General features: G+C 35.6%; 2 protein-coding genes across 3 annotated transcripts; one reads left to right on the plus strand and one right to left on the minus strand.

The window, feature by feature from the left end:
* Window positions 1-832: 832 nt before the first annotated feature.
* Window positions 833-5628, plus strand: SCCRO3 (defective in cullin neddylation 1 domain containing SCCRO3). The gene is made up of 3 exons (XM_069502466.1): window positions 833-1056; window positions 1155-1383; window positions 1752-5628. The coding sequence occupies exons 2-3, from the start codon at window positions 1308-1310 to the stop codon at window positions 2666-2668; spliced, it is 993 nt and encodes a 330-aa protein (XP_069358567.1). The 5' UTR covers window positions 833-1056; window positions 1155-1307; the 3' UTR covers window positions 2669-5628.
* Window positions 5629-9986: 4358 nt separating this feature from the next.
* eRF3 (eukaryotic translation release factor 3) lies at window positions 9987-26908 on the minus strand. 2 transcript variants are annotated; one of them, XM_034974795.2, is made up of 12 exons: window positions 26526-26908; window positions 25694-25914; window positions 20974-21082; window positions 20129-20275; window positions 19697-19842; window positions 19328-19482; window positions 18601-18718; window positions 17971-18174; window positions 17048-17206; window positions 15922-16026; window positions 14975-15143; window positions 9987-13377 (listed from the first exon to the last, which is right to left on the minus strand). In XM_034974795.2, the coding sequence occupies exons 1-12, from the start codon at window positions 26758-26760 to the stop codon at window positions 13334-13336; spliced, it is 1812 nt and encodes a 603-aa protein (XP_034830686.1). In that variant the 5' UTR covers window positions 26761-26908; the 3' UTR covers window positions 9987-13333. The 2 variants fall into 2 exon arrangements, with proteins under 2 accessions (XP_034830686.1, XP_034830688.1); XM_034974797.2 differs by lacking the exon at window positions 26526-26908 and adding an exon at window positions 26076-26508.
* Window positions 26909-26911: the final 3 nt, after the last annotated feature.

A 26911-nucleotide genomic window follows, 5' to 3' on the forward strand; every position in this document is an offset into this window, starting at 1 on the left:
TTTAAGTTTATTAATAGTTTATTTGTTTCCATCTTCAAGTAGGTAATTATTACAACTTGTTCTTTTTTTAACTGGTTTTACGGCTCAGGGTTTTAGCCTTTTTCACAACTAGTTTGTTTCGTATTTTCCTCAGAATAAATACAATACTGAGATACACAGATCACTAATATACCGTAGATAGAGTAATAAAGCTAGATTACTCTATCTACGGGTATAGAAATGCTCTGAGGAGTGATAAAGACAAAAATTCAGTATTTTTTCTTTGTCATAGTTTATCTTTTTTTTGTTGGGCACAGTTGTCATCTGTCAACAAAGCTCTGTGATAGTAATTTTTTGCGAATATTACGAGTTTTTGTTTAGTTTTCTGCTTTAAATTGAGCATTGAAGGTGTGTAGAAGCCATTTATGGTGCATTGCTGTATGATCGGCTGTAAAAGTTGAAGCGAATGCAAATTATGAAATATATCCTTTCATACGTATAAAGTCTCGCAAATTGCTATTGCACTGGAACTATGTCTCATTAAAATTGAAATGACGTCATTTTGATGTCAGTCGAAATAAAAATATACCATCAGCTCACGAATGTACAATAAAGCTCGAAACTTCAGTCTAGTGTCACTAAAATGGCAGCCACGCGAATTAGCAATATGCGGGGGAACGTATTATTTCTTTTGTTGTTTTGTCCCTTTCGTACGCGTCTGACAAGTCTTCTTGATTCTTAGTCTGAGATCGATATAGGACTATCTGTAGGACTATCGATAAGCAACGTCTGTGGATGTGGTCTAGAACGTAGTAATTATACTCTTTGACTCTTTCTTTGACTTTACTCTAGTTTTGACATTTCATTTCCAAATTCCTATTTCTAACCAAATCAAAAAAAAATTGCTCTTTATAACGCTAACTCTAGTTTTCTTAAAATTTCTTTTTCTATGCTTCGAAATTGATAAAATATTTTAAAACTAATTTTAGGCATTCGTTATTATGCATACAAAAGATTGTTTACTGCAGATTCACTTGATTTTCACTTGACCCTTGTCATGTCTATAATAAGAGGATGGTTAGTAATGTTTTTGTAATCAGATTTTCATGTTTTATTTAGTTGTTCGGAAGGAGCTTATCAATAAAAGTAATTCATTATAATTTCCTTGATTTTAGGTTTACATGAAAAGGTTAGAAAAGGTTACAACATTACAAGAAACTGATTTTTGGTCACTATGTTGTGTAGTATATATCATGAAATATTGAGTATAGCTACAGATGTACTAAATAAAGGTTTTATGTTTTGGAAGATTTTATTAGTTTTATCAAATGGGCCATTGTCTTAGCTGCTTAAGAAACCAAACAAGTGCTGATGTAGTAACAACACCTAACAGAACAAAGGATGGTGAGATTCTTTTACCTACTTTTATTATTACAATTCAAATTATGCAAGATTTGGATTTTTTAAAATTCTAAGGGAAATCTTCGATTTTCCTTGAATTAGATATTTTCAAAAATCCTGTGGGAACTGATTTCCCAGGACAAGAAGTAGAAAAACAGTCCATTCCCGGAATGCAAGCTATCTTTTTACCAAATTTTGTCAAAATCATCCAAACAGATGGGCATGAAAAGCTAACAGACTAACAGACACATTTTTGCATTTATAATATTAGTATGGATATGGATTAAGCAAGCATGATAGTGACAGTCTTCCAAAAGTAAGAGCATATTTGTAACAAATATTAAGTAATTCTAATAATCTTTCTTTTTTAGAGATGACAGATATAGTTACAACAAATCAAGTACCTACTGTCATGATTTCTGACTATCCTCAAGCAGAACCACTATTGCATAGCCATGAAAATAGCATAAACTGTTACATAAATAGTAACAACTTGTTAAATGCCAATGCATTAAACTCTCTGAATGAAAACTGCTCAGGGGATACAAATGCAATTCAGAAAATGCATGTGATTAATGAAAAAAATCCTAAATCTTTTTATCAAAAGTTACCATCCATTCCTCGGAGTATGTCTTCCCTAGGATCAAGTGAATCTCGTGTGTCTGAATCGAGAATCATTCAGCTGTTTGACCAGTACAAAGACAATTCAGAAGAGGCTATACTGGCAGAAGGCATTGAGAACCTCTGCCGTGATCTACATTTCAATCCAGATGATTTTGAAGTGTTAGTGCTGGCATGGAAATTAAATGCTAGTCAAATGTGTAGATTCACAAAAGAAGAGTTTGTCCAAGGATTGAAAAACATGAAAACAGATTCCATAAAGAGTATTCAGCTAAGACTAAATGATATAACAGGTGAACTAATAAGAGATTCAGAGCAATTCAAGGATTTGTACAGATTTACTTTCAAGTTTGGGTTGGATGTTAGCACTGGACAGAGGATACTGCCATCGGATATTGCTACTGTACTGTGGCGCCTAGTCTTCACTAACAATGAACCTCCTATATTAGATAAATGGTTGAGCTATCTCGAGAGCAATCCTCATGTTAGAGGGATTCCCAAAGATACTTGGTACATGTTTCTGAACTTTTGTGAATTCGTGGGAGATGATCTTAGCAGTTATGATGACACAGAAGCATGGCCTAGCTTATTTGATGATTTTGTTGAATATGAGAATGATCAAATGAACCAAAATGTATCAAAAAATGAAATCAAAATTCAGGATTAGATTTCTGCAATTGCCAAATTGTAACTACTTTAGATACTTAACAAATTGAGACTGATATATTCAGATAATGATGTCTTAGGTCATGTAATAAATAAGTTTGATATGACCTGACAAAGTGGACATGTTATTGGAAATGTTTGTGATCCATCAATGAACAGAATTCCTAGGATTTTTTTAAAAATCAATAGGAAATGTGTGTAATGAATTTTACTTTACACATTTCCTAGGAATGTCGTAAACCTAAACAGTAGTCCAAAATGTGAGATCCAAAAAAATAATTAAATTCCAGATGAAAAGTTGGCTACTTTTGAGGTAAAACTGCTCAAATTTCTTATACAAGTGTAAAAATGTATGTCTGTCTGTCACCTCGTTAATGCATAAGATTAGGTTGAATGTGGACCAGATCGAAACCTGATCCTCATGATAATAATCATTATTATCATCATCATCATCATCATTCTCACTTCCTAAGAAATGTATTAAAGGACCATTGACAAGTTCTATTAAACACCTTTTCTAAATTGGCTCAGCATTATAACTATGTATACATTTCCTAGGAATTGTTTGCAAATCCTAGGTTACATACATTTTCGCTCATAAATATAACAAATGTACAGAGCTTACAAGAGATTCAACAATAATGGGATTCTATGTAAATATTATGTTACTTACTTACAACTTTTTAATTCAAAAGTATTTGCGAGATCATGAACATAATATAGTGAACACCTGTACACAACGAAAAAGTGCAAAATTTGGCGTTTTGTGAATAAAAGATTTCCTTTGGTAGGATTTAAGATGTGGAGCCACGAAGATTATTTTGATGTAAGTTTTTGGGGGTTTAATATTTGGATTATTTGAAAAATAAAACAATTTAATAGATAGCCCTACTATCCATTTAAAATATTTCAAAACTTATATTTGTAAAAAAAAAACTTCCACTTCTTAAATCTATCCTTGGGTCACAAGGACTAACTCTGCCAAAGGAAATCTCTTTTTCAGGAATCGTCATAAAGTGTCTTACAGAATACAGATGAGACTACTCATGGGCGTACCCAGGTTCTGGGCCAGGGAAGGGCAAATCAGATTTTTTATAAGCACCTAGTCAAATAAATGAACATAAATTAAAATAGGTTTTTTGTATAAATTCTTTTAGTACACAATGGGGCCGATTCTCTTGTACACAATCTCTAAACTAAACTAAATTAACAGGTCTAAATCTAGTGCTATTCTTTTCCGCAAGCAACATTATGAAAGGGATAGCAATAGATTTAGACGTGCCATTTTAGTTTAGTTTAGAGATTGTGTACAAAGGAATTAGCCCCAATAGCCATTTTAAAAGTAATTTTCAAGGGTCTTCAGCAAAACGGTTTATGACGTCTACCGTGAAAGAATCGCCCATAGCGTTAACAAAATTTCTAAGTACACTGAACAAACCAAGCCCATATTATTTTTATCTATCTTCAATTTATAGCCGATCTTAGCCACGTTTTTACGTGTCTGCGTGTAAAAGGCCTTTACGCCATACCTTATATTCCACTGCTACAAAGCAATGGAATAAGGCATGGCCAAAGCCAGGAATTGATTTTGGGGGAGGGGGTTTATCAAGGCTTCAACCGAATCTTTTCATGATACAAAAAACTTGATCGACTTGATGGGGTAAGTACCTGTTAAGGGGAATTTAACCTTTTAATTTCACAGTAAGACAGAATACAATAATTGCTCTATAAAACGCGAGCGTAGCGAGCGCAATTTTTTTGTTGTAATATAGAAAAATAGCGAAAGGAAAATGAGCTCAGCCATAACAAAATTTTATGTTTTAAAGAATTTAAAATGTGTGAGTGTTTAAAGTGAGTGACATAAAATCTCTATCCATACTGATATCATAAATACGAAAGTTGTCTATCTGTCTATCTATCTGTACTGTTTCACAGCTTCCCATCTTCTTAGCCAAAATTTGTTACTATTCATAGATAGCTTGCATCCCGGAAACGGACATAGGCTTTTGTATTCCGGAAAATAAGAGTTCTCACGGGATTTTTAAAATCATAATTCCACGCGGACGAATTCGCGGGCATCAGCTAGTACAAAATAAAAGCGCGAGCGAAGCGAGCGTGAATTTTTTTGATATAATATTTAGTACCTACAAAATAATCTAGGTACATATCTTATTCTTTAATATTATAAATGCGACTGTAGGTATTTGTCTGTCTATCTATTGGTTACCTTTTCACAGCCCATCTTGGTACTATTCAGAATATGCACCACGGAAAATCTAAGAGATTTCATGAGATTTTGAAAACCCTAAACAATTCACGAAGTCGAGGACATACAAGCGCGAGCGAAGCGAGCGCGAATTTTTTTGATATATTTACAATCAAAATTGGTTTGGCAAATGACAAAAAGATATATTTCTTAACTTTTATCGACACAAGTAGATAGCTAGTAGAGACGTAAACAAAACCCAGGGTGGGCAGCTGGTCCCCCCTGGGTACGCCTATGAGACTACTATTTAAGGTGTTATTTCCAATGGTGAGTGTATCGCAAATAATTCCGTCAGTCGAGCTGGTACTACCACTTTTATAAGTCGCATCGGCAAAATTCCTTTGCGCAGACAAGCGCAACCAGAACGTCGAGTGCCGACCATAAAGTAGTATTGGTGCTGACTAAAGTAATCACAAGAACAACAGAGACTCGTGGCTCGTGCTATCTCGCTCATAATTCGCGCGAACAAAACATGGAGTGTAGGCAACTTCTAAATAGCGGACGGACGCGCCATTCTAAAATAAGATTTCTGGCAGGTAGGTACATCGGCGTAATTTATAAAAGTGGTAGTACCTACTTATTGTTATATTGGCTTATTATTTGTTTATTTTAATTATACAATGTGCCCCAGATACGTGATTGCTGGGCATTTCTTGAATATTTGCACAAAATTATTATTAAATAACTTTAAAGTAGAGGTCTTTTTTTGGATTTTTTTGTTTTTTACTAGCTGTTATCATAGTTAAGCAATTAAAACTATTAAATCTATCTTAAATGAAATGAAACAATTTCAAAATAAATAAATGAACACAAAATTTGAAGAAATATCACCTCATATTTTTTAATTATTGTCAAAATACATTACCTACTAATATCTCAGAATAATGTTTGTAGCTATCTCAAACATGTGCCAAAATACATATGAAATGTGACCCTTCAGATGGATTTTCGGAAGCCCAAACGTGTGAATTTCGAAGAAGGGTCACATTTCAAGAGTTTGTATTTATACATGTAACCAGAACGCTAGCAAAAACTTAGCGTTATATACCTACTACCTAAACACAATCCAATACCCATTTGCCTCATTTTGTAGTTTTAGTGATTTAGTATTTTTCTCCGAATGGCCTACTTACGCATCGTTCGTTGACCTCTAGCGTCAATCAGATGTTTGATTTGCAATATATCGTAAACTTTTACAAAATTATAGAATTTTTATATATTTTTTACTATCACCTGTCTTAATTTTTACCAGCGTTCTGGTTACACCTGTATGTTTGAGATAGCTACAAACATAGTTCCGAGATATTGTTGGTAATGTCATGAGTTTGATAATAATTTAAAAATTAATGATGATGTTGATTGGGCATTTTTCGGTCTTATTAGAAAAAATGACAGTGATTTTATCTTTAAATTTTGAGTTTATTTATTTATTCTTAAATTGATTTCGGATAGGTTTAACGTTTTGAATTGATAGACTATGATAATAACTAATAAAAACGGTAGGTAAAATGAAAAAAAAACAGTACACAAAGTATTTTCTTTAGACATTTTGCACGATAAACTATGATGCATACAAATAAATAAAAATCTGTTTTAGAATGCACAGGTGAAGGCCTTTCATATGAAACCCCACTTGATATAGTTATCATACTTCGAAAATTGAAAATACTAATTATTAGTTCACTAATAGACCACAATTTAATTATTTTTGTGTAATGTAACCACAAATTCACGGTTTTCAGATTTTTACCTGAATGTTAGCTACCTACCTGCCAAATTTCATGATTTTAATTTCTAGGTCAACGGGAAGTACCCTGTCGGTTTCTTGACAGACCGACAGACAGACGGACAACAAAGTTATCCTATAAGGGTTCCGTGTTTCCTTTTGAGGTACGGAAAACAAAAAAATCAGTAAAAAACTAGTTAGGTATATGGGGATTAGACCTCTAATTTTAACACGGATATAATTTGAAAATTGAGAAATTATAATTAGCCAAATCTACATAAATGCAATGTAGCGATACTTCCAAAATAGCGGAATAGTAGGACTAGGATGTATAAGTCCCGCAAATTGCTAATGCGCTTGACCGCCATTCTAGACTGAAGTTTCAAGCAGATGGTATATTTTTATTTCGGCTGACGTCAAAATGATGTCATTTCAATGTTGATGAGACATGGTTCCAGCGTAATAGCAATTTGCGGGACTTATATTAATAATTATATGCAAATATTCAAGAAATGCCGGACGATTACTAATTAGCCCTGACTAGGCACATTGTAGATATCATATATTTTTGTGGGATGCTTGTGTAAAAAATCGTGAACGCTATGGAAATATTCGTGTAACGAATCTCGCAAATCGATTGCTGGAGCGAAAGCTTGCGCGACAAGTAAAAGACGGTTTGCTCGTCAAAAGTCACTCCATTTTATCCTGTGTGGAGACTGATACCTACAGTTTCTATTTAAGTCGATGGCACGGCGAGAGTCTGCCTGTGGAGATGGCGCCAGCTTTTCAGCGGTTACGCACTCATCCGATCGAGTCCGTCAAAGTACGTTCCGAAGTAGTAATAGAACTATTTGTATTCAAGAAATGCCGGACGATTACTAATTAGCCCTAACTAGGCACATTGTAGATATCATATATTTTTGTGGGATGCTGGTGTAAAAAATCGTGAACGCTATGGAAATATTCGTGTAACGAATCTCGTAAATCGATTGCTGGAGCGAAAGCTTGCGCGACAAGTAAAAGACGGTTTGCTCGTCAAAAGTCACTCCATTTTATCCTGTGTGGAGACTGATACCTACAGTTTCTATTTAAGTCGATGGCACGGCGAGAGTCTGCCTGTGGAGATGGCGCCAGCTTTTCAGCGGTTACGCACTCATCCGATCGAGTCCGTCAAAGTACGTTCCGAAGTAGTAATAGAACTATTTGTATAAGTACAGTGCGACAAGGCTATCTTGGCGCGTGGTGAAAATCGGAACTAAAGTTGCCTCAAGTGTCCTCTTTGTTCCTGTTTAAATATTCTAAGCCTTTGTTCTCCAACAGCGCGCCACTGTCATCGTCATTCAAGTGCCAAGAGAGCCTTGTCGCACTGTAGCTTATTACATATGACGTACAGTACCTACGCGGCCGAAAGTAATGTACATCGACCTTTAGAAGGAGATAGCAAATTTGTAGAGCACTGTCTCTGTCGTTGAGAATGACAAAACGTCAAACACGTATGAGTGACAGAGACAACGCTCTACAAAGCCGAGATGTCATTCTAAAGGCTGATGTACATTACTTTCGGCCGTGTACTGTAGAATTTTTTTATATCCGTATTTTCACGGATCCGGATCGGATGGGTGCGTGACCGCTCTTAGTCCTACGATATAATGACATTCCAGCAATGGAATTAGCAAAAATTTGTAAATACATAGTTGGTCCCCTAGCCTTTGGTCGCTTAAATGCTAAATGACTTTAGCAGCTGTGTGCAAACTTAAACTCTTCTAGAATTCTTAATTTAATTCCTCATATTATGCATAACAGTTTTAAATATTAATAATCATATTTTTTTAATAGCCAAGCACTTGAAATTGATTTATAGATATTATGATGTATTGTATATATCTTTTCTTTTAAGATTTCGTTTTTTGTTATAGAAGTATCCTCAAAAAATTATTAAATTTGTAAGAAAGTAATTTATTTAAAAATAGTTGAGTTTATTTAACAAATATTTTTAAATAAGTACCTAGTACAGTACGCGGCCGAAAGTAATGTACATCTACCTTTAGAAGGAGATAGTATAGTAGATTTGTAGAGCCTTGTCTCTGTCGTTGAGACCGACAAAACGTCATATTGGTATGAGTGACAGAGACAACGCTCTACAAAGCCAAAATGTCATTCTAAAGGCCGATGTAGATTATTTTCTGCCGCGTACTGTAACGCTTTGTATTCGGATAAAAAGCGACAAGACTGTAATCTAAATATATAAAAAGAAAAGGTGACAGACTGACTGACTGATCTATCAACGCTCAGCTCAAACTACTGGACGGATCGGGCTGAAATTTGGCATGCAGATAGCTATTATGACGTAGGCATCCTAAGAAAGGATTTTTGAAAATTCAACCCCCTAAGGGGGTGAAATAGGGGGTTGAAATTTGTGTAGTCGTCGCGAGTCTAAGCTAGTTTTATAACTGTTAGTAACTTACGATGAGGTCAGCACAAAGCCAAATGCAATAATTTCATGTTATTATGTATAAAGTATAAATCATCAATAACTATTAAATTTTTCAAACCGCAAAACTTTGTAATCCAATAAGGATAAAAATAAGATATTTTAAAGCAAAAAAAGTATTTTATTTATACAAATTCGTTGGATTTACCTACAACAGTTTCCTTTTATACCACATTCCTTTAACCACAACAGTTTACCTACCATCTTACTGATTGCTTCCAAAATAATTCCGTGTAAACTTACATAGGTACCTGCAGGTTCCTATGTTATGCTACATAAATACCTAAAAGCTTGGACGAAGTTTTCCGGTCACAAATAAGTTTCAATGCACCTTCTGCAACACCTACAGAATATGAACAAAAGAGTCACAAGTCACTCGCCGAAAACTTACCAACGCGGCTTCGGGAGTTGTAAATTGTAATACAAGGAATTGCATATTATTTGAATTGAACATCATTGAACAACATTGAAATTGAAAATCAGTACGAGGCGGTTAAACTACAGAGCGCGCGTTGGAGACGCGTTGCTGCCGTCGCGCTTTGTATATAAGTCCTTGGTGTCCACTTGAGCTGCGTTGCGCGGAAAATATAGTTCATATGAAGAAAGGCGCCTGCCGTGTCGCGCAAATGCTTATAATGTCAGGTTGACAGTTACGAAAAGACGAAGTATTAATCTTTCTAATTTCGTAGCTGGTTACGAAACATTGGTTACTAACATAGATGGACAAGTTGTAACGCTATGGTGCGGCCGATGATGTAGTATGTACCTATTTAAAGTTTTAATTTACAAATCATGATATTTTGATACGAAGAGACTTTTGAGTAAAAAAGAACAAAACCGAAGTTATAATAAAATTTTATTTTATTTTAAACAAAATAATATACTTGTCGACAACCGAAAAGTTGTCGTTCGGCGGTGAGGCGCGCGAGACGGACGCGGCCCCCGCGCGGGAACTGAAAGGCACTACGACGCGGCCCCGATCCGCGTCCTACTTCCCCACTACAAGCGTCGTCACAAACTACTGCAAGAGATGAACCGAGGTGGGGTGCTACGTTCGTCTCACGTTTTGTCCACTGATATACACAAAATATTGACAAATAACATAATTTCGCCTCGGTCGTTAGAAAACTGATTATATTAATAAGCAGATATTTTATACTCCATCATAATTATTATTCATAACATCGCAAAAGTACCATTGTGTTTCGTTTCATCTAAGTAATTTGTGTTCTCATGTTAACTTCAAAATTAAGAATTAAAATGACGATTAACTAATTTCATCAATTACATGTGTACATGTGGTGTGAACTGATCGTTTCGTTATTCAACCTGTATGTATTTCACGAAACTCGATTTGAAAGCAATGGATGTGTGAGCCGTAACAGAAACACCACGTTGGAGCTTTGCCCGCTTATTGGTCGTTAATCAGAGCAATAATTTATTATCTATTACCATAATTTTATAAAAAATATTGCAAGTAATATAATCAATATTATAAACATACATAATTGTTATGAGTTGGATCTACACGAATATTTTTTTTCAGTAAAACAATCTGTTATCCATACTAATATTATAAATGCGAAAGTGTGTCTGTCTGTCTGTCTGCTAGCTTTTCACGGCTCAACCGTTCAACCGATTTTGACGAAATTTGGTATAGAGATAGCTTACATCCTGGGAAAGGACATAGGCTACTTTTTATCCCGGAAAATTGAAGAGTTCCCACAGGATTTTCAAACCCTAAATCCACGCGGACGAAGTCGCGGGCATCATCTAGTTATTTATAAGTATAGCAAATAATTTGAAATAAATCAATCTGGCATTAAAAGTATTGGGCCAGTAATATAATAATTACGTAATAATTCATTATATTATGTGAAAATATAGGTTTCACTATTCGATCAGGATGATGATCATTGCAATATACGACTACCTTCATTCAATGAGCACAGCTCCTGTTGTATAATTATAAGTATTATTACTTATTAATTACTGCCAGAAAATAAATATGGTTAGGCATAACTCATTAATATCTGTGATACGCTATGTGATGAACATCCCAACAACAGTATAATATGAGAGCTTCATCCACATTTCCCGTCGTAGTATTATCAAGGCATTCAATGATTCATAGTGCTCTTATTATTTCATGCTACCAAGACGTTCAGAAACGCTTACCCCATTTCATTTGCATGACATTCACTGATTTATTATTAAACAAACATAAATCTTTTGCCCTCATTAACTTCCTGGAAAATCATGGCTCGGATACACTCCAAAACCCACCCTCCTATCAAGCTACAAGTTATATTACATTGTATTGTGCAAATGTACAAAAATATTTTTATGTTAAACATCATTGCCGAGTTATGCAGTGTCATGAAATAAGAGCACATAGAACACCCACTATTGACACTTACTCACGAAATACATATCCATCCATACTACTAATATTATAAATGCGAAAGTGTATTTGCCTGTCTGCTAGCTTTTTACGGCCCATCGTTTAACCGATTTTGATGAAATAGCTATAGCTATAATAGTAGAGATAGCTTGCAACCGGCGGAAGAACATACTTTTCATCCCAGAAAACCCGAGTACCCACGGGATTTTTAAAAACCTAAATCCATGCGCACGAAATCGCGGGCATCATCTAGTTAAAATATACTTTTAAAATAAATAATTTTTATTTCGTAAAATTGAGGCAGAAAATTTGTCTATGCGATAGTAATGCTGAACCTGTTTCATTTATAGTTTGTCCTTTAGAATAATCATTTAATTTTAAACAAAATATTAGTCTTATAAAAATTCTAATAAAATTTAATTTAAACAAATAAATATTAAATAATATTAAACAGAATTCAGTTTGTTTGACCATAACTATTTCTTTAAAAGTTTTCCCAATATAAAGCGCAACAAATCCTAATATTATGCACTTATGATCTCAGTTATACATACTCGTGAGCATTTAAAATTGATAATTTTACAACTACTCAAATCGTGTTTTAGTTGTGTGGCACAAATAAAAAAATTCCAAAAAATACTCAGGATATTGTCAATATCAGCTGGTTTTTCACTGTAATAAATAACGCAAGACAGTATTCCGTTGCTAGCGTAACTTGTTTCTATACTTAAAAGAAAAAGCACTATTTTATTGCAAGTCTCAGAGACAGTATTAGTAAGATTCTTATGAATGAAACGAATAATAAAAATATTTAATTATTTTTGTAAATTAAAACGTGCCTATTATTCGTAGGCCAAGTGTTCACTGGCAAGTAACTTAAGCAAATTGTTGCAGAAGTCAGCTTTTTGCACTGTGTAAACACTCACAGCATGACAACTTCTGCAACTTATACTAAGCTTGCAGAAATTGACATAACAATGACATTGGGGCTAACAATTAGGTATTTGACTATATCAAAAATAAATTATTTCTCTGTGATTATTAAATAGAGGATCTTGGATTAAACTAAAAAAAGTACGTCATTATGATGTGACGTCACATTCCAGTATTTCATAGAATCTCGCAGACTAAGCCCGCGTTTTGACGTTTGATAAAAAGTGACTGATTTGACTAGTTGTCAAATACCGTATTGTATTTGTATTGCACTTATCACAATCTCTAAGCTAAAATGACAGGTCTAAATCTATTGCTATCCTTTTCATAATGCTCTCCGTGTGAAAGGACAGCACTAGATTTAGACTTGTTAGTTTAGTTAACAGATTATATATTGACTTCTATAGAAAACTTGCAGATGGACACTAGGCCTTAGGGATTTTTAAAACAGGCATAACAGAATCTTAAAATGTACATATATTACTATAGTTATAAGTAACTCATATTTCTTTATATATTCACGTTTTAGGTGATTTAAGACCATAACACGATTAGTTTAAATCAGTATTTAAGTAATATTATTATTTATTACTATGCATTTCATTCACAAGAAACATCCTCCTTGTCTGTTTGGTGTAAAAGTGTAATTTTGCTCGATGGCAGTGGCTGTAAACAGTAATATTCCGCGAGGACTAGCTTCTCTATATAACAAACACCGATGAAGCGACGCACTCGGAGCTTTCACATAAGATCCCAAAATTCAGAATTACATATTATATGCATTCTCCGATGATACGGGTTTTGGAAAGGCCTATCCTAACTAAAATACGAGTCATAGTGCCAAATTTACTCGATCACCTTAAGGACTTTGCCGATCGCGATAGTTTTATCTGGAACAAAGAAAAATATTAGTAAATTAAATAGCATATTATCGTAGTTGATACCGTGACCACTAATATATAGTACGCGATAGGTCGAGATGGCAATCGGGGTATGAGGCGGGAGGACGCCCTGCACTCCGCACATTATCCTCGCTTGCCCGCACCGGGTTTTAGGGTGGGGGATGTAAGGGTGTGCGGGGCGTTCCCTCCCCGATTGCCATCTCGACCTGTCGCAGACTATACATACTTATATTACTTATTATAAATGCGAAAGTGATAGTGGGATAGCTTATACCCAGAATATTTATTTATTTTTATGCATCATAATTTTTGAATTTTCGTGCAAAATGTCGATAAAATACGATTGTAGTACGGAACCCTCAGTGCGCGAGTCTGACTCGCACTTGGCCGGTTTTTTATTCTTAAAAATACAAAAATCCCGCTGCTTTCAATGAAAAACTAGGGATTAATTCAAAATTTAGGTCAAACTGTATGCAGCTTTTGGTCGCAACAGTTTCTGGTCAGGGCATAGTACCTCTATACCAGGGTTGTTGCGGATTATTAGTTCACATCCACGGATGCAGATGTCTGAAATAATGCGAATGTTCCGCGCATGCGATGCGGATGCAAATATACGTAACAACCCAGCTGGGTACCATTGTACACTTTTTGATTGCAAGTTAGCAAACGAAGATATCAATTGGCAAATACGCGCGAGGCACGCGCCACTCTGGCTCCGTCCACTTTCTTTGCAGATCGTTACTTGTTGCAAATATGAATCCGCATCCGTAAAAGCTCTCCATTGATTGATGCAGATGCGGAGGTCTGAATGAATGCGAATATTGCGCATTTGCGAATATCCGTAACATGCTAACATGCAACACACACACACAAAAACACACACACACATATATATTAATCTAACATAATTTTCATTGATTTTTAGGGTTCCGTACCTCTAAAGGAAAAACGTAACCCTTATAGGATCACTTTGTTGTTTGTCTGTCTGTCTGTCTGTCAAAAAACCTACAGGGTACTTGCCGTTGACCTAGAATCATGAAATTTGGCAGGTAGGTAGATCTTAGAGCTGACATTTGGTAAAAAATCTGAAAACCGTGAATTTAGGGTTAGATCACACAAAAAAATTAAATTGTGGTCATGAACTAATAATTAGTATTTTCAACTTTCGAAGTGAGTGACTATATCAAGTGGGGTATCATATGAAAGGTCTTCACCTGTACATTCTAAAACAGATTTTTATTTATTTTTATGCATCATAGTTGTTGAATTATCGTGCAAAATGTCGAAAAAATACGGAACCCTCATTGCGCGAGCCTGACTCGCACTTGGCCGGTTTTTTAACATTGTGCTTTTTCTTCTTTATTATTATTTCTTCTGTAACTAATTTCTCAATCTGGAGGTGGGCGTTAACAACTGTAACACAGTTTCTAACTAAAGCAGTTGTTACCATTCTTTACTTTTAAGGCAATGTAAAGAGAATAATAAAGATTTTTTCATTTTTCATGCTCCATACTGTGCCAGCCATCGCCTTTTCTAAGTAGCAAAAATGCGCAAGGCATAAGACAAAATAACCGTAAGTACTCACTTTCGTCTCTTAATGTGAACCTGCCCATTTGGGCAAACTTCTTGAAAGGTTCGAGGCAGATGACGCCCGCGCACTCTATCCTCATGATGGCCACTTGGTCTTGCTTCACGAACCGCGGCCGCGTCTTAGATTTATCTCCAGTCTTCTTGTCTACCAAACAGATTAACGCCTGCAAACAAAAATTAATAAAAACTTTATGTTCAAGGTTCTATAACTTTTTCAGGGTTCCGTACCTCAAAAGAAAAAAAGGAACCCTTATAGGATCACATCGTTGTTTGTTGTCTGTCAATTTGAGGGAATCAAAACCTATAGGGAACTTCCCACAACTAGAATCATGAAATTTGGAAGGGGAAAATCTGAAAACCGTGATTTAGTGGTTAGATCACGGTCTAGTGTAAAAGGTGCCTATTCTCTTCTTATCGGTAAGAAAATGGTGGTAATTCAGTTGCACACCAATCTTTAAACTTATTTTTACTAATTGATAGGTTTGACAGTACCTAGTGCAACATTATAACCTGTCATCCTAGTTAAGTTTTGTTACCTAGATTAGAAACGTATTAAAGCTCCTTAATGTGTAGTGGGGACAATAATTTTAAAATGAAAGAAAATCGACTCACCAGCGTGCGAGGTAGATAGCCTCTCTTATGCATGTCTATTATAAAATTAAAATAATTAACATATGTGTGCTTGTTCGTTCGTTAGCTATACGTTCGCTCATCGTTCGACCGATCGAGTTGAAACTTGGTACAGTTGTTGTTATCGGCATTTGCGTGAAAATTTCTGATGTAGTTTCCTAACTGTCGTGAATTAATAACTATGAAAAGAAAGTGCGTGCCCGGTATCGAACTCCCGACCTACCGAATAGAATAAGGCCGATGTTTTAGCACTAGGTTGTCACCGGCTCATATACATAATTCAATGATTCTAATGAATATGGAGATAGTTACCTTAACAGTAACTTCCTCAGCGGCGCAATGTATGTGCATAACGGCGGAGTAACCCGCACAAATGATGGACTTGTGTTCCAATATGACCACTTGGGCATCAAATATCTGAAACAAATTTTCATCTATGAATATAGAAATATTAGAAATAAAAGCTAGACAAAACACTATTCATAGAGTGAGAAACATGGATGTTGAGTGTGTTTTAAAATATTTGTGTTAGTGGTGAATATTGTTTACTTGGTGGCTTGCTTTTCCTACATGTTTAGCAGTGGGAGGGCGGATGTTGCATATCACACCAAACAGATTTGTCTGTTTTGACAGATTATAGCGAATTAAATTCGTTGTGTATCATGGACTTCCGCAAAGTAGCGCACTGATCCAACAATATTTTGTTATGAAGCAATTATTATAAGTGGGCAGGTCATGCCTGTCGTAGAGGCGATGGCCGTTGGAGCCGGAAAGTCCTTGAGTGGAGACCGCGTTTAAGCAAGCGTAGTGTGGGACGCCCTCCAGCACGATGGACCGACGATATAAAGAGGCTGGCGGGAAGTGGCTGGATGAGGAAGGCTGAGGACCGGATGTGGTGGCGCTCTTTAGGGAAGACCTATGTCCAACAGTGGACGTCCACAGGCTGATGATGATGATGATGATGAATTATTATAAAACCGGTGGCATGGCACTGTTTGACAGTATACATATAAGTCAGTCTCTATATGGGTATGAATTATGAAATATGAAAAACAACTGAATTGCTAATCCACTAAATTCAGGTTTTCTTTAATAAGTGCCTCAGGGCTATTCTCCGCATTTTCTGGCCAAACATCAGGAATGAAGACTTGTGGGAAACATGTCATTAACCCTAGACGCGATGGCGATGGGTCAGGCGTATTTTGCAAAGAGAGGAGGAAAACGATGCTCAAGTGGCGTTTCAATGGCAGCCTGTTGGTTGAACGAGACATGGCCCATCCACCAACACTTGGAGGAGACAGCCCTGAGTGGGACTCTCGTGGAACCATGTCAAGGTGGTAGCCAAATACAGGGGGACATGGAAAACAACTGCTGCAGCCCTAATTTGTACAGGGGAATAGAAGGACTCCATCATGGCATAGTATGAATCATCACTTACCCTGCCAGTAGTGATTGGATCGGCCGTGTCACAGAGGACAAAGCCAGGGGAGACATCCTCTTCTTCAATTCCTTTGAGTTTAACTTTCACGTTTTCGCCCGGGCCAATTGAAGTCACCTCAATATCATCTGACCATAATTGATCTACTGTCACTTGGACCTGGAATTTAAAAAGTTGATGTGATTAGTTTTTTCTACAATCACACTGCAACGGAATAATAAATTGAGTTTTTTACATCATCATGATCAACCCATCGCTGGCTCACTACAGAGAACGGGTCTCGTCTCAGAGTGAGAAGGGTTTTGGCCATGGTCTATCACGCTGGCCAGTGCGGATTGACAGACTTCACACACTTTCGAGAACATTATGGAACACTCTCAGGCTTGCAGGTTTCCTTACGGTGTTTTCCTTCACCATTAAAGCAAGTGATATTTAATCACTTAAAATGCCCCGAAAAGTTAGAGCTGCGTGCGTGGGATCGAACCCCCGACTTCCGATTAGGAGGTGGACATCCTAACCACTAAGCATCACAGATTTTTTCACAGCGACATAGTTAAAGGCTGGCGAGTGATATATTCTACTTTTTATCCCAGAAAATCATAGAGTTATTAATTAATCAAACAGAGTAGGCGTGGTGCCCACCTTCACCTTGCCCCAGAGCACTGTGCCCATGTCCTGTCATGCAATCCTTGGAACGCCTCGCACACCCACACAGTCCCCGCGCTAACCCATTGCCATGTCAACCTGTCGCGGACTACACCTGTCCAAGACAGGCATTATGAACAGACTGCCAATGTTGTACGCAATATACATACCCGATTAGGCATAAGGTACAGAGTACTGCCTTTGCGCGTGGTGCCCGCCTCCATCTTGCCCATGTCCTTGTACTTGTCGAAGACAGGCATAATGACCAGAATACATACCCGATTAGGCATAAGGAACAGAGTACTGCCTTTGCGCGTGGTGCCCGCCTCCACCTTGCCCATGAGCACTGTGCCCATGTCCTTGTATTTGTCCACGACGGGCATTATGAATGGACCGTCCATCTTGCGGTTGAGGGACGGCAGTTCGTCGATCAGTTGAATAAACGATGGACCGCGGTACCAGGGACAAATTTCCTCAGTTACCTATTACAAATAAAATAGTAATTATGAAGAATCCATACTAATATTATAAAAAGTGTGCCTGTCTGTCTGCTTTTCATGGCCCAACAGTTTAACCGATTTTGATGAAATATGATACAAGTTAGCTTACATCACGGGGAAAGGTGTAGGCTACTTTTTATTAAAGATAATCAAAGAGTTCCCACAGGATTTTACTACTTAAATCCAGACGGAGGATGTCATGGGCATCATCTAGTATTCTATAAGTTTTGTCCAAACCTGTTACTCCAATTTTTACTAAAATCTATCAACTAGAATTGTTCAATATATTTGGCTATATGCAATTTTTCCATCGATTTTTATGTGCGAACCTGTGTGGGTTGATTTCACAATGACTTAAATATTCTTCAATATATAAACAAATATACGTACAAAGTATAGGTAACTTACTCTTTCCAGTAAACCTTGTCCAGTTTGCCCTGATACAGGCAAGAAAGATAAGTCTTTAGCCGTATTGAAGCCAAGTTTTTTAAGGTATGGAAGGATTTTGTCTCGACATTCATTGTATCTGAAAGAATTACCACAATTTTTATTTAAATAAATCTTTCAAGTTACTTTCAAATTGAAGCGATTTGTACGAGCGTCGTATTACCGCTTAGGTGTCAAATCAAACTATAATGCGTGCCTATACTATAATTGAGGGTAGCGTCAGTCAAAACTTACATGATGAAATGGTCTACATATATAAAAGGAAAAGGACAGACCGACTGATCTATGAACGCACAGCTCAAACTACTGGACGGATTGGTCTGAAATTTGGCATGCAGATAGCTATTATGACGTAGGCATCCGCTAAGAAAGGATCTTCAATTCAGGAACATTCAATTCCTTAGGGGGTGAAATAGGGGTTTGAAATATGTGAAGTCGACGCGGACGAAGTCGCGAGCATAAGCTAGTAATAAATATTATTATTAGAGATGGACCGACTATGACATTGGCCGACTACCCGATTAGTCAGTGGAAAAACGGCAGACTAATCGGCCGACTAGATAGTGATATTACCAGATATTGAGGACTAAACTTTATTTCAATTTGTGGTTAGTAAATAAAGCAAATGATTGTATATTGAAAAAAAAGCTTACTATGTAAAAGATAAAAATGTTTAGGAAAGTATTACCTCTTTTCATCCCAGTTAACTGTGGGGTCATCCATTTTGTTAACAAGTGCAACTAAATGCTTCACACCTGCGGTCTTTGCTAACATGGCATGCTCACGAGTCTGTCCGCCTCGGTCGAATCCTGTTTCGAATTCACCTTTCCTTGCAGATATAACCTGCAATTAATCAAATCAAATATTAAAAGTAATATCTTGAAATCCGGGAATCATCCACAATCTGATTAGCCACCAAAAATCTAAATTCATCATGCAACAAATCATGACCAAAAAATCTTAAGAGGTCAGCATATAGCATAAATAGTTAGCAGTAGTAGTAGATAGTATAAAATATGTATAGTTTTCAATTAAAAGCTTCCAAAACGATACATACAAGTACAGCTAGATCAGCCTGCGCCGCTCCGCCAATCATGTTAGGTACGAAACTCTTGTGGCCGGGAGCATCAAGGATCGTAAAATGCTTCTTGTCAGTCTCAAAATATGCTCTTCCAACTTCCACAGTCTTTCCCTTGTCCCGCTCTGTATAAATTTAAATAAAACGGCTTAGTAATCCTCATCCACACTTGTGGCCACCGCAATAGCAGATAAGAATAGCAATACTTTTGGATCTGCTAATGTAGTTAACATTGTGTTGTAACACACACACACAATGTGCACCATTAATTAACTTAGTATCTCAAATTTCATCCAAGGGAAGCCAGGCCCGATCAACTAGTACATAGCCCGACAAACATAATATGTACTGACTTGATGACGCAAACACTTGACGTGTATATTATCACAATAAATCTATTCCTTTGTTTACCTTCTTGATTGGTGTCAAGAGCCCAGGAAAGATACCATGATTCTCTTGATTTCTCTCTGGCCTCTCGTTCGTATTTCTCTAAAGTTCTCTTGTCTACCATTCCTGTCAGTGACATAATTTGTCCACCAATTGTAGATTTTCCAGCATCTGAAAAATATGTATACTTTGAGATTTTTTAAAAAGTATTAAAAAGTTCAAATGTTTGTTACTCCTTTACACTACAATGATAACCAATTTAGCTTCTAAAGGAAAGGCGATAGCTTATAACCTGAATTAAGGCAAAGGCTGCATTTTATCCTGGAAAATCTAAGAGTTTCCAGGATAAAATGCAGCCTTTGCTTTAGAAAGGATTTTTAAAAACCCATATCCATTGGACGAATTTGTGGGCATCAACTAGTACAAATATATTTATTTTATTATGTATACACACAGTACAAAGTATGTAATTTTTAATGACCAATCAAATTAATTTTTATAACTGTACTTAAAATCTTTATTTAATACTAGCTGATGCTCACAACTTCATTCGTGTGGATTTAGGGTTATTAAAAGTCCTATTCTAATTCATTCTTATTTTCTTCTTCTTGTCTTCTCTTAAATCTCATTTTCTGTTATTAAAGTATGCTATGTCTCCAGGATGCAAATCATAAATCCTTTAGAATAGCTAGAATACATGTATCAATAGTAGTAGCAAGCTATCTCTGTGGTTTCATCAAAATTGGTTTCGTAGTTGAATCATGACAGACACACTTTCACATTTATATTAACATGGATGAAATTTCATACAAAATGTTATGAATTATGATTATGTCTTTATATTAAATGATATCAAAATTTTCACTCACCGACATGACCGATGAACACAACATTTACATGTTCTTTCTTGCTGCGTGTATCCTCTACTCGGGTTGGCTTTTTTGGCTTAGGGATCTTTATTGCTATTTCTCCATCATCCTAAATGACACGAAATTTTAAAGAATGAGACAATGTGGCTAATTCCTTTGTACACAATCTCTAAACTAAACTAAAATATCACGTCTAAATCTATTGCTATCCCTTTCATAATGTTGCTTGCGGAAAAGGAAAGCACTAAATTTAGACCTGTTAATTTAGTTTAGTTTAGAGATTGTGTACTAGAGAATCGGCCCCATTAGTGTGTTAATAACTAAGCTATAACTTAAATAAACGAAAAAAAAATAAGGGTTCATTCAGCATCAATAGAGAATAAACACGGCTTTTCTAATTATTATTGTATGAGTTTAAACTTTTGAACCATAATGTGACATTTTAGCTGGAAATATAATACCCATTTATTTTTAATAAATTTTGCAGTACATATTAAGACTTAAATAAATAATGTAGAAAAAGAACTATAATATGCATGCAAATTCAGTAATAAGGCCACCATTCTACCTGTTTTTATTTTATATTTAAGTTTAATTTTGCATATTTGTATTTATCTTTTGGTGTACAATAAAGAAGCCACTTTTTTATGACACATTTCATTCATTCATTTGAATTTCTTGTAAACTGCCTGTAATTTCCAAATAACAGTACTCTCTAACTATTAAGTTAATCGAGATGGTAATAAGTGAGAAAAGGCAGTTTTGAGAAGATGATTTTGTTCTGGTATTATAGTTAGTTAAATTACATAAAACATGGAATGTATATCAAACTACCTTTCTTCCTATCTGGATTTTACGCCTCTATGCAACATGAAAATCGAGTGAAAAGAGTAGTTACTAATAGTATTTTATTAGTAACTACTACAGTAGTTCCTAAAAGTGACTACTGCTTTGTGCAAAAACTATACACTCGATAATCAAGTGAAAAGAGTAGTTACTCATACACTATTAGTAACTACTACAGTAGTTATTAAAAATATATAACTACTACAGTAGTTACTACTGCTTTGTGATTAAAAAATGTTAAAAAACCGACTTCCAAAACCACTTCAAAGTAAAAAATAACTTTTGTTTCTACAGTGTATGTATATTGAAGTCGAGCGAGCTTCAAGCTTTGATTTCTAGTGTCTTTTATTATGCTCGCCAGACTTCATTCATACATACACGTGTAGAAACAAAAGTTATTTTTTACTTTGTAGTGGAAAAGGAAAAGGTGAGTGACTGACTGACTGACTGATCTATCAACGCGCACAGCTCGAACTACTGGATGGATCGGGCTGAAATTTGGCATGCAGATAGCTATTATGATGTAGACATCCGCTAAGGATTTTTCATAATTCAACCCCTATAATTGAAATAGGGGTTTGAAATTTGTGTAGTCCACGCGAACGAAGTCGCGAGCATAAGCTAGTTACAAATATAACGCTAGAATCGGGTACCATATTATTATACAAAATATGCATATTCATAAAAAAGTCTAATTACAAAATCAACGCCATCTAGTGGCGCTGATGTGCCTAGCTGACTTTAACAAGAATACAAGTATTTACAGTATTTGACAAACATAATATAGTCAGTTATTGACAGTAACAACATTTTAGGGCAAAAGGAAAACTGCAGCTATCCTAATTTTGAAAAACATCTAATTTTAAAATCGTCAAGGAAATTTATCTCCATAAAATATATAATATGGTATTAGATAAACTAGGCATGTGCTAATCTAGAATTATATCTAAATCATTTTTCATAAAAAAATAATCTAACCCATATTGTGTGGATGTCTGATAAGCAATACAACATGTTTAAAGTAAGAATAGGAAATGCTCTATCCTGCCATGGTAATCGAGAGGGCAATAAGTTGGATTTTTTCTGTTTTTACCCGACTACAGCAAAGCGAAAAGGAAGGGTTATGATTTTGGCAGTCTACGTATGTATGTTTGTATCTATGTGTGTTCCACTGCAGCTGCTAAACTACTGGGCCGATTTTGATGAATGAGGTGTCAATTAATTTTGTTGTTATGGTCCAGGTGACATAACCTACATTTTATATGAACAAAATCGATCTGATCGATCTGACATCCAAAAAAGGAGGGCCATTAAATTTTTTTTTGCTATTGTATCGAGTGGGATGTCAAATGAATGAGAAAAACACTGAGTTCATAATAGTGGTTTATGAAATGGTTGCATAACACTGGTCTTACTGGCCTTTTAATAAAAAATATCATGGCTGTAAAGATTAAAATGTGCTGAATTCATATCTGCTTTCCATTTTTGGCTGTTAGATATATATTTGTTGATATAATTTTTTTTAAATTGCCCGAAACTCGACATTCCTTGTATTTCATTTCTGAGTTTACACTGTTTAAATCGTATTAGTAACTACAAAACCATTTTGACTCTATGGAATGAGAGATAAAGATATCACCCAAATCCATGTGCCTGCACAGGTTTGGCTGTGACTTCTTGGCGCTCAGTTCATTGAAAAGTAATATAGTGTGTGCATGCTTTTGTTTATTTACAGGATATTTTGGCAAATTTTGCATGAAATTGATACATGCAATGAAAGTAAATATTATTCCTGACTAATAAAGCATCAAACTTTATGTTAAGAAGATCCAAAAAATTTTATAGAAATTTTTATTTTCAAAATGCCAAGAATTTTTAGACCTAAAAAAATACGAGAACTTATACTCGATGAACTGTACCACATGAACTGGTCTGCTTCTATTTTAAAATGTAAGGATGTTAACGATTATTTTACAATAAAACATGTTTCATATTTAAAAGTATACCTATAATTATGAAACTCAAAATATCAGTAAAACCCTTGTGGTTTCATTTACTGTGCATGTCTGTGTGACACAGTTTTAAATAAAAAACTTACGAGGTGTGAAGTTGGGTAGTTATAGAAACTTGTCACTGTTTTAAAGATAAAATATATAAAGATCTCAACATAAAAATGAACTTAAAAAAAATTTGGCACACCCTTTTGATTGAATCTTGTTGAAGCATTTTGAACAGTTTATCGAAAAAATCAACTTTATTATGAACTAATAAGCCTCAAGGTGGCAAATTTACGAATTTAATTTCTCAGCCCCTATCTCCTAAACTAAGCACATATTACAATACAAAAAAAATTAAAAATTCTAGGATTAGTGCGAAAATAAACGATTTGTGAGAATAATAACTAACAATAGTTAGTAACAAGTAGTAGTAGTAGTAGTAGTACAATACAATTGTAGTATTCCACTAACAATAATCAAAAACAAAGTTAATTTTGTTTTGAAATTCTTTAATTAGAATATTATTTGTTTAAAAATTAACCCAGTACTGACAGCATCATCTAAGGGATGATTTATGACAACACGTGGCGGGAGCAGGCCGTGCCACGTACGAGGCACGGATTCACAACGTCATGAACATTTTATATCAAGCAGTTCATGCTTCACAGTGTGGGGTCCATGCACGAACTGGTGAAGTATAAACTGCTTGAAACGGTGGTGAAAGCTAGCAGACAGACGTATGTATGTCTTGCTGCTATATATAAGTAAGGACCGACCGAAGGTTCGGTTTCGGTTTCGGTTTCGGCCAATAACTGGCCGAACCTTCGGCCCCGCCGAAACTAGGTCTTCGTGAATTGTCGCGCATCATTAGTCTATTGCTGGGCCTCATTAATTGCCGTATGTTTATATTTCAAATATTAGGTACCTATCAGCAGGCCTTTGTTTATGTGTCCCGCGAGTTGCCATGGCTGGAGATTGTTTATGTTAAATGTAATGAGATCTCGCACACACTTCACAGTACAGAGCTTTTATTATTTTCCTTGGTGACTGTTTGATAAGTTTTGTTCATGACAATTTTGTATTATGGTAATATTATAACTACAGGTCAGAGATGTTTAAACTGGCAATGGGCAGACTTTTGTTAACACTCAATGCAATCACATGTGACATGTGTACACTGTACAGTTGTAAAACTTACCGTTTACGATTTATGGCCGATTGAACCGGTTTTTATTGATTAATACGATTTTTAAAAGTTATCAGCCAAAAAAGAAAAACCGGTTCATTATATCGGCAATAAATCGTAAACGGTAAGTTTCGCAAAAAAGTTGACAGGAAACAAAAGATGCGAAATTTTATTTTCTACAATAATGAACTATATAACTTTTGCCCTAAAGTTGATAGTTTTCGAGATATCGGCCAAAAACTTTCCTTCACGATTGCGATCGAAGCTCCACCTGGATCTGTCAGCATTTTGTGATTTTAAGGTCAGTAAGTGACCCTTAACGTAAAAATAAAGTAAAATAGGATCGGAAATTTAGTGCGAGGTTGACCAAAAAAAACGGCTTTATTTACTGGCCTAATATGCATAAAAATACAATAGATTTACGATGCTATAAAAATTCAAATAAGTTTCGGTTTCGGCCGAAACTAGGACCAAGACCGAAGGTTCGGTTTCGGCTGAAAATCCTGTTTCGGTCGGACACTATATATAAGGGACATTATTTCCACAAGTCCAGTGATTTATAATGTAGAATATTTGTTGAACTTTGTTGGTCTTATCACAAAAGACCTACATTATGACATTCCTTTGTTATTATCACTTGTGAAACTATAGAATTGATGTATGATATAAAAAAATTATAAGATTGGTATACCTGTGCATCTATTTCTTCTTCCTCTGCATCATTGTTGTCTTCCGGAGTAAGTAGGGCATCATCAGCTTCAGCCTCCCAGCTGTCAGCCGTGGGGGACACATCTGGAGGAACTGGCAGTGGAGCAGCTTCTGCCGCAGCTGGTGGCACGGGAGGCGGTTCTTCCACCCGAGGTGATGCAGATGCTGCTCTACCATCACCACTTTCACCACCATCGCCACATCCTTCAAACCCAATCAATTTATTACTGTTCATTTTCTAGTCTAGAAAAGATTGACAAAAACTAGTAAGCAAAACAAAATTTAAAAAAAAATCACTTAACCTAAACTTAAATTACTTAAAACTAAACTATGTGTATATTACATAAACAATTATAACACATTACCTTTCATATTTCACTCTAGAGTTATTTTATATTGATAATGAATTCCAATCGATAATAATATTAATTTTCGGTACATGCACGTATCACTTATCAATATGACTCAAGTTGGTAAACGTGAAAGCAGCAGTCACTTTATATAAACTTAAAAATTACAACACAAATTCGGAAATGACGTTTCTAAATACGTTTTCCAACATAAAATAGTAACGAATAAACTATTGAGAGTGAAAGTTGGCTCTGAATAACTAAAGAATCACGCCGCGTGTCACGGCATAACCCGTTAGAACTGGATTCAAGAAAAAAAACATTGCGAATATTTTTACAGTACTTCGTGGACTCTGTAAATATAAAGTGTTCTTTTGAATTATCTACGTACTTAGATCAAAATATTTTAAATATTTGCTTTCTACATAAAATAAAGTTACCGAATAACATTGACAAGAGACGTACCGTTCACGACAGGACTTCCTGCGGTGTCTGTAGATCCGCTTTCAGATTTTTGTGGTGAAGTAGGCGAGTCGCTGTCATCACCTGATGAAGACTTACAAAAAGAAGGCACGAATTCCACGGCATTTACATTCAACGTGGAAATTTTTTTAGACACATCATTGGGATCTTTTGCACCTTGTTCACCTATAACGTCCGCTTGAGTTTCCCAAGAGTCCGGAGCACCGTTATTGGACATTTTTAAAAACGAGACAATGTAAAATTAATAAATAAGTCTTGCTTTTTAGTTATTTTTATGATTATTCGCGTTCTTTTCTCGATAGATCCGCGTGTCTTTATCTTACACCGGAAGTTCATGGCAATTTGCCAACTATGTAATGATACAATAT

This window comes from Maniola hyperantus, chromosome 13 (assembly GCF_902806685.2).
Source record: "Maniola hyperantus chromosome 13, iAphHyp1.2, whole genome shotgun sequence".
NCBI lineage: Eukaryota > Metazoa > Arthropoda > Insecta > Lepidoptera > Nymphalidae > Maniola > Maniola hyperantus.

Excerpts from the sequence above, each read along its gene's own strand:
- SCCRO3 (XM_069502466.1), top strand. The coding sequence starts at position 1,308 with ATGGGCCATTGTCTTAGCTGCTTAAGAAACCAAACAAGTGCTGATGTA. Across the intron at positions 1,384-1,751 it reads ACCTAACAGAACAAAGGATG|AGATGACAGATATAGTTACA; the intron begins GTGAGATTCTTT and ends TTTCTTTTTTAG.
- eRF3 (XM_034974795.2), bottom strand. The coding sequence starts at position 26,760 with ATGTCCAATAACGGTGCTCCGGACTCTTGGGAAACTCAAGCGGACGTT. Across the intron at positions 15,144-15,921 it reads CTGAGGAAGTTACTGTTAAG|GCGTTAATCTGTTTGGTAGA; the intron begins GTAACTATCTCC and ends TTTTGTTTGCAG. Across the intron at positions 13,378-14,974 it reads GTTCACATTAAGAGACGAAA|ATAAAACTATCGCGATCGGC; the intron begins GTGAGTACTTAC and ends TCTTTGTTCCAG.